The sequence below is a fragment of the Coptis chinensis genome, chromosome 2 (genome assembly GCF_015680905.1).
Source record: "Coptis chinensis isolate HL-2020 chromosome 2, ASM1568090v1, whole genome shotgun sequence".
In the NCBI taxonomy this organism is placed as follows: Eukaryota; Viridiplantae; Streptophyta; class Magnoliopsida; order Ranunculales; family Ranunculaceae; genus Coptis; species Coptis chinensis.
In genome coordinates, this window is record NC_141457.1 from 91,128,528 (window position 1) to 91,142,557 (window position 14,030).

General features: G+C 36.7%; 1 protein-coding gene across 1 annotated transcript; it reads right to left on the minus strand.

Annotated features, from left to right (window-relative positions):
* Positions 1 to 8,502: 8,502 nt before the first annotated feature.
* Positions 8,503 to 9,265, minus strand: LOC147518885 (uncharacterized). The gene is made up of 2 exons (XM_086594034.1): positions 8,979 to 9,265; positions 8,503 to 8,893 (listed from the first exon to the last, which is right to left on the minus strand). The coding sequence occupies exons 1-2, from the start codon at positions 9,263 to 9,265 to the stop codon at positions 8,503 to 8,505; spliced, it is 678 nt and encodes a 225-aa protein (XP_086450160.1).
* Positions 9,266 to 14,030: the final 4,765 nt, after the last annotated feature.

Sequence of the window (14,030 nt, forward strand, 5' to 3'; positions counted from 1 at the left end):
ATTCGAAGGCCCGTGGAATTAATTATGACGTTTGGAAGTTTGACTAGTAGAAAACTGTGCATCAGAAATCAGTTTCTGTGCACTGTGTTCTAACCTAGTTTTCGTACACTTAGAATGAGATTGAGTATTTTTGTAAAACATAAAAAAAGTAAGTTCTGTGTGTTAGCTTTTCAAAACAAAAAGCCTCGATGTATTTGGATACCTGTGGAAAGAGTTGTGTCATTCGGAAGATAGTCCGTCAGAAATCCAATTTGCTGAAATTAGGATTTTACCGTTTTCAACTTAAGTTTTCTTCTAGATGGGCTGAGGTTGGGACTTCGAGTTCTACATGAAAAAGTATGTCTACATACCCTAGTTTCTAAATATTTAAGTTACATGTCATTGGGATGAATGTAAGAAAAACTATAGCATTGACTATGTGGCTGATAAGAACTACGAAGGCTTGATTCCAATCTTGAAAGATTTGGATACGTAGGCATCTTTGACCAAAAGTGCAGCCACTACACTATATTATATATTATATATTAGTTATTAGTTATTGTGATAACTATATGTGAACAATGTTAGTACTTAATTGTGTACGTGATTGTGGTTGTTTAAAATGTATTCACGAGACATTTAACTAATGTGTTATTCCTGATTGAACCTTTTGATATCTATGATTTATATAATTGATAATGAGGTGAGTTGATTAGTTATTGTATTTGGAATATTTAGTAATGATTATATTGCTTGAAACGATGTTTGTTTTGTAATGAAAATATTATAATAAATGAGAACACTTGAGTGTTAAAATTCGGTGTAAAAGTGTCCGGTGAAAATTTAATATGTCGCCCACATCTTTAGATCTCTCCACGCTTCTTTGATGAAAAAAAAATGAAATAAAATATTTATGACTAATGATGTCATGTGAAAAGCTGCCTTAGAGAGGAACTACGGCATTCGCCTTGCATGTTGGCTGTATTCCTTGAATGTACGGGAATGCAGGTGGGTATTCCTTGAATGTGGCGGGATAACCCAAGGTATTCATTGAATGTGCCATGAATGACTTGTTAGTGTTATGATGGGTATTCCTTGAATGTGGCGGGAAAGACCCAAAGTATTCATTGAATGTGCCATGAATGACCTGATATTTTGTTATGCCCAAAGGAGGCTTGGTGATTATGTGTATGGAAAGCCCAGAGATGGCTGTGACTCACAAGTTACGAGTTTACAAGATAAAAGTATGTTTTCTGGAGGCGATATCCCGTTTGGGACATATGTTTTGTAGTGGTACTCGGTGTGAGTGAGGCACACGGATATGTGTGATTTGGCAAATGTGTGTAGTGCAAATCGTGGAGTAGGAACTAAAGGTTGGGCTGTGTCTTTTAATAAATGAGTCAACGAGATAATTAATAAGCAAAGTAAAATATTGATTTTACGTGTGATGGAGTTATTGCATATGATGTATATGATTTCTTATGAGAAATGGTTATGTGGTTTGTATGAGTTGATACTCACAAGGGTCAATGTACTCCTTGGGTATGATATTTTCCCGTTCTCATAAGTAGACGAGTGGGTTTTAAGTAAAAGTATATGAATTGTGTGATGTTATGAATGTGAAGTGTGACTGTGAATAATATTAGCAAATGATTGTGGTATCTATATGACTGCGAAATGACTATAACGTGATATGTTATTACAAAAATATTAATTAATGACTTGTGATAGTCTGAGATCTATGGTTATGCATGCAGAAACTTTATGATGTCATATGAATGACTACCCTTGATATAGGTATTATGATAAGTGGTATTCCCCGAATATGCGGGACGAACCAGGTTATATCAATTATACTTAAATGTCTTAAATGAGGTTTGGTTATGAATGGAAATTTGACTGACTGAGATAAATCATTTTATTGTGATGTCTAACTCTGTTTTGCAGGAGGGTAGGATCTATTAATCTTTTCTGCAGGGACATAAATATCCTACCCTAAGACTACGTTTTGGCTTAAAGGTAAGGTATACCAAACTCATATTTAATTAGGTTATCATATGTGCATTTAATAAATGGAATGTAAGTGGTATTTATGTTGTGAGTTGTTTTGGAAAGTGGGAATGCTGAATACTATTATATGAGATTCTTAGAATTTGTATATTGGGGATGAAATCTTACTTGGGAAGAAACTACACGCCGTTTTGGAAAACGGAACTATATTGTCTTCTAAGTTGAAATGGTTGGTAATGTTATATTTATTAATTTGAAAGATTATTATATATATTTTGTTGTTAGTCTACTCATACCAGCAAATTCAATTTGCTGCCCCATGTTTGTTTTGTTTTGCAACGTGGGTGTGTTCTTGGGAACATAGATGGTGGAGTGCAGTGGATAAGGACACGTGATTTGGAGTTGCTCTTGGAGTCTTCTGGTTTAAGATTTTCTGAATGGTACGGTTTTGTTTTGATACAGATGTAATAGAGTTGGTTAGTTTCTTTGTAGTTTAATAATGTGATTTAAGGATTATTCCTTTTAGTTTTCTTTTGATTTTCGTTTTGTATATATCGTGTTTGATAACAGGGTTTTGGGTTTTGTTTAACCCTGGATTTCCAGATAATTGAATATAATTGTTTTAAATATTGTCTGGAAATTTAGGGGTGTGACAAGTGCACTCATAAGTTGTAGCACTAGCTTGATTAGCTTGACATTCAATACCTATAACAAAAACACAATAATGATAAATTAGTAAACACTCGATACACAGCATGTAGGAATCAACGATTGTCTGTCTTTGCCGGCCCATTCCACCAAATGCTCACTTTGAAAAGATTCTCCAGATTTTGCCGTAGTTAAAATCTTATTCCTGTTTTCATCCACGTTACATAAACATCAAATAAGGAAGATTCACACATAACAAACATTGATCTGATCATAACTGAACAAAAAAAATAAGCATAAACTAAACATGAAACAATATCTACTCGACAGAACTAATGATAAAAAGACACAATACTTAAAGTAACTAGTCACTAATAAGATAAACTTTGAAATTTAAAATGAGGGCCCTGGGAACTATAACCCTTCGCTTATTTCTCTTATACCATTGGTACCAAATCATAGCCTGCATGTGTGCTGGAAATCTTTTAGAAGAGGATAATAGGTCAATGACGATATCGTGTTTGAAGCTAAGTATCGATTGGGTAGAAATTCAGGAGCACTCTTGGAGGATCTGACATCATTTTATTATAAAATAAGAGTTGTGTTATTTTACTTCTTCTTTATGTAGAGAAATAACTACTATACACTTAATTAGTTATATGGTTTTCACCCAATTTTGAATTAATCAGTTGAATATTTGAAGTTGTCAAGTGGTCATTGTCTAACATGTTTCCTTATTTGAAGTGAAACATGTAAACCTTTCATTTGATCAAATATGAGAATTTGAATTACTAAGGGTTGTGGTGCTTAAGTTATTGTTGGACAGTTGTATATGGTTGTTTGATGTATAGGAAGAGAATAACACAAACTATTGTTGATTGATATATGTTAGAACTGAAAATGGTCTGGAAGTGACCTGTAACGGCCTTGTGATGGCATGGTGACAGCCTACAATGGCCTGGGGACGACCTATTAGTGTCCTGCAACAGCCTGAGGAACAGCCTGTGGCGGCCTAACCTGTATTGGCCTGCAGCGACCTGTAGTGTCCTGGGGACAACTTATAGCAGCTTAGGATTTAAAATTTAGTAAATTTGAGGGAAGAATACTAATCAAAGACCATGAATATTGAGTAGTTAAGAATGCTCCCAGGAACCCACGTCAGCCCCCCTTTTTTCTCTGAGACTGACACATCAGATTTTACAATAATTCGGCATAAAAAAGGTAAATCTATGCCTTTTTTCCCAATTATTTTTCCTAGTTTCAATTGTTCGTAACCCAAACAAACAAAAAGATAAAAAAACAAAACCCCGAGAAAGAGAACAGATATACCTTCACGAAAAAAACATAATCTAAAATGGTCTCCGCACAGATATCTGAGGGGAATCAGGTAAAATCTTAACTCTTCAGATTATTTAAGAGTTGAGATTTAAATCTAAATCTCCTATAAAAAAAATCAATCAAGTGAAATCTTAGCAAAACCTCCTGAGTCCGCTTCCATTCTCAACAAAGCCCTTCCTTAAAACTCCAAATCGCTTCTTTCATCAGAAGTAGTATCTATCTGTCATCGTCATTGGTCTCCGGGGCAATTTAATGGATCTAGATCTATGGATTTCAAAGGGTAAAGAGGCCCAGCATCTAATGGAAGATGAGCTCCAGCTTCTCTGCGAATACGTAATAATAATCTCCAATTTATTATCTTCTCCAATTTCGTTAATAGTAATAATAATAATCCCCAAACCCTAATTTCTCAGGTGAAAGAGATTCTCATTGAAGAGTCAAATGTGCAACCTGTCCACAGTCCAGTCGCTGTTTGCGGTGACATCCATGGCCAGTTTAATGATCTTATCAAGCTCTTTCAAACAGGTAGACATGTACCAGAGACAAATTACATTTTTATGGTATATCTCTTATTGTGCTATCTCTATGTCTTTCTTTTATTCCTCAAATTAATAATTCTTCCTTAATATGTCAAAGGGTGATTTTGTCAATCGTGGATACAATTGTCTTGAAGTTTTTACAATTCTTTTACTTCTTAAAGCAAGGTATTTACAGTAATCCTTTTTTTTTTTTTTTTTTTTTTTTTTTTTTTTTTTTTTTTTCTATTGAATCTTTGTAAGATGTTTTTTTTTTTGCTTGGTAATCTTTGTAAGATGTTGATCCACGGTGTTTTAACTGTTAATACATATCATGGGCGAATATAACTCTTTTTGCGTGGCAATCATGAAAGCCGTCAACTTACTCAGCTATTGTATGTTCATTATTTTGAATGCACTCAACCCCCTTTTCTTTTAGCTTTTACCTTCCTGGTATTGATATAGCACATGTGCTGAAGTGTGAGTTTGACCATCCATGACTATGATTTCAATTACATAACTGTCTATTGGGTTGATTAAGCTTTTACCATTAGGATTTATTCTAGTAGATTTGGTAGAAAGGCTTGTCTTGTTAATAGACAGTAGCCATATTTATTGATTCATAGAGATTACACTTTCCTACAATACAAAATCATATAATCTGCATATGGAAAGAAATCAACATGAGTATATTCTGTATCTTCCAACACGACCCCTCAAGCTGGAGCGAAGATATCTATCAAGCCCAGCTTGACAATGGGACTCTTGAGCAATGAGGGTCCAACTGGCTTGGTGAACATATCAGCCGTTTGTTCTACAGATCGAACAAACACTGGAACGATAATAGCAGCTTTGACCTTCTCTCGTATGAAATATATATCTACCTCAATATGTTTCATCCGCTCATGAAGTACGGAATCGGAAGCAAGCATGATAGCTGAGTTGTTATCGCAAAACAACTTCAAAGAAGGCCCCACTGGAAATCCTAACTCATCATACAGAGAACGTAACCAAAGAAGCTCACAAGTTCCCTGAGCCAAGAAGATTTGGAGGTAACATTTTGTTTCTTACTTTTCCAAGATATTAGGTGTGACCCAAAGAAAGTACATAAACCAGATGTTGACCTTCTATCTGTCTTGGAACCAGCATAATCTGTATCTGTATAACAAGACAGTCCTGATTGTCTACCTGATGCCTAGAACAAACCAAGTCCTGGGCATGACTTGAGATACCTCAGGATATGATAAACAACATCTATGTGAGATGTACGGGGAGCATGCATAAATTGACTAACAACACTAACCGCAAAGGCTACATCAAGCCTGGTGTTAGTCAAGTAAATCAATCTCCCAACCAAACGCTGTTACTGAGATGGATCAGAAAGTAATTCTCCAGACTCAGAAGAGAGTTTTACATTAGGATCCATAGGTGACAAAGCTGGCCTACATCCTAACATGCTTGTATCCTTCAGCAAGTCTAGAATATACTTCCTCTGAGATAGAGAAATCCCATGTCGGGAACGTGCTACCTCAATACCTAAGAAGTAGCGAAGGAGCCCCAAATCTTTCACATCAAATGCCTTACTCAAATCAGATTTTACCTGAGCAATACCAGATATATCATCACCTGTAACTATAATATCATCAACATACACAAGAAGGAGGACACGATGGCCAAACTTGTTCATTCGAATGAAGCAAGTGTGATCAGATTGGCAGCGGCGGAAACCAAGAGACAACACCACCTGGCTAAAACTAGAAAACCAGGCACGCGGTGACTGTTTCAAACCATATAGAGATTTCCGAAGACAACACACTTTCCTAGCAAATGCCCCCTCACCGCGAAAACTAGGTGGAGGATCCATATAAATAGTTTCTGTTAGATCACCATGAAGGAAAGAATTCTTGATATCCAATTGATATAGAGGCCAAGAATACGAAGATACTAATGAGATCAAAAGCCGTACAGAAGAGAGTTTTGCCACTGGAGCAAATGTATCACCGAAATCTTGGCCAGGAACCTGGGTAAACCCCTTGGCAACTAATCAAGCCTTGTAACGATCCACAGTACCGTCTGCCAAATACTTAATAGAAAACACCCATTTGCATTGAACTGTTTTCTCACCAAGTGGCAGGAAAACCATATCCCATGTATGGCTCCGTTCCATGGCCTCCATTTCACAGTGCATTGCAGTAATCCAGTGGGGATCACACAAGGCCTCAGAAACTGATCTCGAAATTGAAACCGAAGACGTTGCAGCCAGAAAAGCCCGATAAGAGCCAGATAGTCCCTGGTAAGAAACAAACTTGCTAATATGATGGTGAGTGCAACAGGTAACAATGAGACGGTCAGTTGGATGCCTATCCTATGAAGACTTACGAAGTGGTGGTGGTGGAGTAACATGTGGACCAGATAATGTAATAAACTCAGAAACAGGACTAGAGTTACCTGGGAAAGAGGCACCAGGAGCAGAGGAGTTTGGCAGGGATGGAACATGGGAATGACGAACATCCTCCTGTAAAGGCTACTCAAGTACCTGTGAATTAGTATAAAAAACTGGTAAAGGACAAATAGGGATAGAGTTTTCATTTCCAAGTGGAAAAGAAGAGTCCATAAAGGTATCTTGTTCTTGAAAATAGAGTTTTTGAACAAAGAATGGTGTATCCTCCAAAAAAGTCACATCCATGGTTTGATACAACTTACGAGTGTGGGGATCATAACAACGATATCCTTTTGAGAAGACAGCATATCCCAGAAATATACACCTAATTGCTTTATCATCCAACTTTGTTCGACTTGGACTACAATTTTGGACATAGCAAGTACATCCAAACACCTTGGGAGCTATCGAGAATAAGACTATCCAGATGAAGAAGACGGAAGGGGGTTTTATTATGCAAAACACGACTCGGTGTACAGTTAAGAAGATAACCAGCAGTCAAAACAGCCATATGCCAATAATATTTGGAACATTCATTCCTCGTAAAAGGCAGCGAACGATTGCCATAAGACTCTGATTTTGTCTTTCAACAACCCCATTTTGTTCAGGTGTGTAGGTGTTGGAAAGTTGTTGAAGAATGCCTTGTTGATTAAGTTGAGACACAAAGGCATTTGAAACATACTCTTTGGCATTGTCAGATCGAATACCCCTAACGGTAACATTATACTGGGTCTTAACCATTCTGAGAAAATTGGTAAATGAAGAGAGAACCTCAGATTTTTGCTTGAGCAGATAAACCCAAGGAAACCTAGTATGATCATCAATAAAAGTGACATAGTAGCGGTGTCCTGACCAGGATGTTACTGGAGACGGTCCCCAAACATTAGAATGAACAAGATCAAATGCACACGGAGTACGATGCATTCTAGAAATATAACTAGAACGAGTATGCTTAGACAAAGCACAAATGTGACAATGAAACTTATGAGACTTGCAAGCTTTTATTAATTCGGGAAATAACAAACAAAGATACTAGAAGTTAACATGTCCTAAGCGAGCATGCCATAAGTTCAAAGACTGTAAAGAGAAAACATAAGAGCCAGAAGTTGGCAACACAGAGCCTTGCAAGGCAGTGACCGGTGGAGGTTCCCCAAAATCCCCAAAATAGTAAAGTTCATCATGCTCATACCCCATGCCAAAAATCATCCTCGTACTCCAGTCCTGGATAAAACATCGGTCAGAAAGAAAAATGACAGCACAATTGAGATTTTTGGCTAACTGACTAACAGATAACAAATTAAGGGAAAGGTTTGGCACATGCATGACAGACTGAAGCGTAATAGATGGTGAAAGACAAACCTCCCCCTTACTTAGAATAGGGGTAGATGACCCATCAGCAAGGCATACAGACTGATGGATAGTAGATATAGTGGATGTAAAAAGATTAGACTCACTAGTCATATGGTCATTAGCCCCTGAATCAAGAACCTATATGGGTTTAGCAGGATCCAATCTAACATGAAGAGCAGTAGGAGTACCTGAGGCAGTCATAGCTGTAGGGATAGTAGAATTCTAGACACGAGAATTCTGAACTATAGTGAAAAGCTGATCAATCCTAGAACTCAGCTGATTAATGTCTGCAGGTGCATCTGATGGAGTCTCAAAAGATGCTTCAGCCACTACAACAGTACAAGGAGCATGGTTCTTAGAATAGTTCTGAGAACTAGTCTTAAATCTCAACTCTGGATACAGTTTAAAACAACGGTCTTTAGTGTGTCCCGTATTCCCACAGTGATTACAAACGAATGGCTCCTTTTTGCGAGTTCCAGCAAAAGAAGCCTGAAACCGAGATCCATAATTAACAGCAAATGCCATCTGATCAATGGGAGTAGGTGTCTCTGAAGATGGTGTGACTTTTAAACATCGGCGACATTCATCACTTTCTACCATAGCATAAGCCTCACTCGGAGAAGGTAGTGAAAACGTACCCAAAATCTGACAGTGAAGGGTCTCATACTCATCTCGAAGACCAAAAGAAATTGGTATACCTGCTCATCTTCCAACGCTTTGTGGAGTTCCTAGCAATAGCAGGAGTCATACCAGAAATACTGGCCAGAAATTGAGACTTGTAATGAGCTAACTCGTCCCATCCCTTCTTCAAATTTCCATAATAAACCTTCACCGAGTCATTCTTTTGACTAGCATGAGTGACATGCCCACAAATTTCGTACTTACGGATTTGGTTACGAGAATGTGCATACATCTCATTCAACCCAGTCCATAACCCATCAACCGTATCATAAAACATAAATAATTCATAAACATCAGGCTCCATAGAATTAAATAACCAGGTTAAGATCTTACATCGGTCAGTGTCCCATTTTGCCAATTTGGTAGCCTTTGTTGGTTTTGGTACCTTCCCTTGCAATCAACCAGTCTTCCCTCGAGCACCAAGGAATAAATTAACTGAGCGTGACCAAGCAGGAAAATTACTGCCACTAAGCAATGGATTAGTAATGCGATGATGCATTGACGAATTAGACCATCCAGATACAGTCTCACCGGCCATTATGAACCGAAAAAATATGAATCCTGCTGTACTAAGAATCAGTAAGAAGATTAGCCACCGAAAGAAGCTACTGTATTACCAAAGGCGAAAAACTGTGCAACAACCAAAAAATACAATAAGAGGGAGGAACCCGAAATAAGACTATCTTGAAACAAGATGCCCAAAAATAGTGCTGCACGAAGAACCGGCGGGACGGAAAACAAATCCAGCCACAAAAAAAAACACGCTTTTGGATCACCACAGTAGCCCCAACATAGAATAGAACGAGTTTAAATAGAAAACTCGCCTAACACATTACAAAGAACCGAACACCAAAAAAAACTGTCGAAGCAAAAAAAATGGAAAAGTGGTTGATGTGTTGTGGTTAGGAAATGGAGGTGGTGTGTTAAGGAAGGAAATGGTGGTGGTGGCGGCTGTGTTTTGGAATAGAGATGACTCTGATACCAATTAGATTTGGTAGAAAGGCTTGTCTTGTTAATAGACAGTAGCCATATTTATTGATTCATAGAGATTACACTTTCCTACAATACAAAATCATATAATTTGCATATGGAAAGAAATCAACATGAGTATATTCTGTATCCTCCAACAATTCTAATAGGGAATGGTTGATTCCCGTTGAGTAATTGTGATGAGTGATGTGTTGAAATTTTAGAGCTCTACCAACATGAACTTTATATCCAAAGTCACAACTATTTTAAACATTGATATGTAATTCATGGGAATATTGTGTTTTATGTTTATATTAGGCGTTCCTTTCTATTTTAATTAATAATTGGTGTTTTATGTGTATATCTCAGGTTACTATCAATTTGGTTCTTATATTATGGTGTTTTCTTCTTTTTAAAGTTATTCAACTTCTCTATCTATTTTTCGTTATTATTCAGGTCTTGAGCCAGGGACAAAAATTAAGACAACAATTTTTAGAATAGCACTGTTACATATTGCAGAATATGCATCAAAAGCTGGGAAAGATGAATTTGAAGTTAGCGTGCCTCTGAGTCGCGAGTGGTGACGCTGAACCTCATCCTTCTATATGCGTATGTGACTCCTCCTGATATATTTATTGTTTTTTTTTCATGACTGCGTTTCTTGAGTTTTCTGTTATGACATTGTGCTTTATTTTTTGGCAGTTATTTTCAGGTTATTGGAACTAAGAACCACACAAGAAAATTCTGAGACAGTGCAGAGAGTAGTATCACTAATTCCAATATCTCCCAGGTCAGAAGCGCTCTCATCAGAGAAAGATAAACTTTTGGCTCTTAAAGCTGGTATGAGAAAAGTGAACATTCTCAAAAATTATGTATCTACTTGAAGAGTAAAGAAGGCACGTGAGGAAGAGGATAGTAAGGGTAGGTGCTCTACTAGGAGTGACAACACAGACCTCAAGTATCCGTTTGACACAGATTCCCTTGATGATAGAGAGGAAAGGGAATTGGAGGATAGCAAGGATGAAAATAGGAGAAAAAACTGGCCAATTGATTAAGTCCCACGGGTGTTACAAAAAGTTAGGAGAAAAAAAAAAAAGGAAAGCTGCAATATTAGACAAAAGTAATAACCCACGAAAGTTAAACCCTAAAGGTTTCCTAATCTAAATCATACGCTTCATCAAAAAAACCCTTCGTTCTGTTAGACTCACACGGTCACCTTCCGGACTCAAGAGTCTACAATGTAGCTCCTCAACTCATTCAAACTGCTCTCACTTCCAATGTTCTCCACTTTGTCGTCACTGGTATTTCTGAGGTACCTACTATTTCTTTCTTTTTTTTTTTTTTTTTTTTTTTTTTTTTTTTTTTTTTAACACTTTTGTTATTATTAATAAGTTTCGTTCAACTAACCGAAAGTGGCTAGGGTTCCAAATCCCCCTCCCAAACCTTCATCCACGAAGTTGAGGCCCAGCTAATTCTATAGAGAGCTAACTCATTATTGGTAGATAACAATAACATAATCAGTTTGTGTGTTATTAGATTGATGAGGAAGTCAAAAAGAATTTCCAGCAAGCAAACAAACAAACTAACTAAGAATTTAGAAAGGTGGCAGATATTGCGAGATTGGTTTGATGCCGGTTGTGTTTTTATTAGTTTTTGCCGTTTTGGTCATCTCAATGTATAGTCGAGAGTTTGAGACTCTAATTTATTGATGTTTATCTACAGTTTGCCAATCTAATTGAGAAGAGGATGAGAAATGTGGAAGACAACATTAAGGTAATTCACATTTTTAGCATAAAGGAATTACTGTCTCAGTTTGCTTTCATATTTTGATTACGTCAAATGTTTGGATACTGTTTTCTTGCAAGTCTTTGTTACAAGCTGCTTCTATTCCAAAAGAGCCTAAAGTATGCAACTTGACAATATATCTAGCTCAGCGGACCTAAGCAAATTAGATAATTTAATATTTTAACATACTAAGTTGCACGTTAGATCTTACGTAGTTGAGTTATATATGTTTATTGAGTCACCAACCTATTTGTGGCGTAAGGATATTGTTCTGCATTCCATTGTTTGTTATTTGTTCTATTGTAAATTCTATTTTAGTGTGTTACTATAGGTGCAAAATCTTAATCTTGCTTAAACTTTTTACCGACAAGCGTCCTAGAAAACTTGACAACCCACTTTGTGAGTTACATACCTTAAGTAAAGGACACTTTTTTGTCTTGAAATTCGAAATACTATGTAATTTATTGGAATCTCATGATGAAAATTACTCAGGTGAAATGTATGCAACTCATTGAGTTGGCAGATAACACTCCTCCAATTAGTTAATTTATCGACAGTAAAACCTCGAAGTTTTATTCTCATATCAATCATCTCTTGGTGGGGGGAGTGATGCAATATAGGTGGGCGCCTATGGTTTATTGGCATTTGACAGGCAGGGTGCCTATCGCTTCTTTATAAGCGGGCACCTATAGTTCTTTTATAAATAACTAGCAAACGGGCACGTGTAATGCACGTGATAGCCATTTGATTTGATTAAAGTTCTTCTGATGAAAATTGAATTGTCCTATCAATTTCCTAAAATATCGTACTATTCGTTTTCAAGTTTTTTGTTAGTTGATAGCTTTTTAGTTACTTGTTCTAGTTTCAAAAATATTTAAGGTACACAACTTTGCTATATGCTAAATCTAGTACAGGTTTAATCGCATTGAGTAACATGGTTTGTAAGAGAAGAAAATAAATAGACATAGGATTCATGGCATGTAAACGTAATAATATATTAACAATGTAGATATAATGCTGACAATGTGCAACAAATTACATGTAACTAATCTTCAATTTTCATGCATTATTGTTAGGCGTTTTCTCTATCACGAGCAGGTAACTTGATTTTGTAAAACTCCAAAACATAGGCCAAGTCGAAAACTACTCTGCTAGCAAGTTTCATGAGAATGTATGTCCCAGCAAATGGCTAGACTCCTCCAAGAAGCATTTTCCTCAGGAGCTCCTGAGCAATAGTTTTGGCCTTGACATGAGCTCTATGAAGGCTACATGATCTGACATACCCTCGTTTGCTCCAGCTCAGAAACATAAATTTTCTTCAGTCTCCGCATCACTCTTAGATTGCAAACAATTAAACTACTATGGATATGAACGAAGACAATTGCTAGTTAGAAGTAATGTCTCTTCGATCTAACCATTAATCGATACCTGGCATCAATAACAACCATGCACGACAATGTTCTTCCTAGTTTTATTGTCAATTTACCACTGAACCCCATGCCAGGAATCACAGGATCCACAATATTTCAAAGGTGTTGGAGACTTTTAATGCTAACAGTAAGAGCATAAATCAAAGCCTTTACTAATTAATAGTTCCTAAATAAATGTAGCATAATTTACAATTATACAAAAACAGCAAAGAAATATGGGAGAAATATGTGTAAATGTGTAATTGTAAACTTGTTCTTTCCATATTGTAATATGAAATTAAGTCTTGCATATTCACAGAAGGTACTTGTTATCAGAGTTAGTGGATTTCCCTTTTCCCCTGACCAAATGAAACAAAAACAGTCTTAAATGCCAAGTAAATCAATTATACAATTCAATCTAGACATACGCTGAATCAATTTTCAAACATTTTCCATCTCGGAGATGTTCTGAGAGCCTAAAATCTAGAGGGACTTGTTCTGCACAAAGATTGCAACACCACACTTGCCACAATTGAAACCTTCGTAGAGTTCAAATGCAACATTGCCAGTTATAACCTTCTTAGCAGATATCTCCTGAACAATGCAAAGCTTCTTAAGACTTCGTACAACATGGCCGTTGGACATAATACAACATATGTTCTCACCCTCAGGGCAGTTGGTAACCAATGAGTTCGATCTCATATAGGGCTACCATTACTTTGGCACTATCATTATCAACAATAAGCCTTAAAGGTCCTGTCAGGGTGACCTGTAAAGAGTCTAGTGAAGTTCTTTGAAAGGAAGCCGACACAGATTATTATGATAATACTGTCAACAATAACCATAATACAAATAAGAGTACAAAATCAACATATTACTCTCAAGGATGTACATATATTAAAACGA

Coding starts and splice junctions, on each gene's coding strand:
- LOC147518885 (XM_086594034.1), bottom strand. CDS start 9,265: ATGGAGCCTGATGTTTATGAATTATTTATGTTTTATGATACGGTTGAT. Junction 8,894..8,978: donor AAGCGTTGGAAGATGAGCAG/GTATACCAATTT, acceptor ACCTTCTCCGAG/TGAGGCTTATGCTATGGTAG.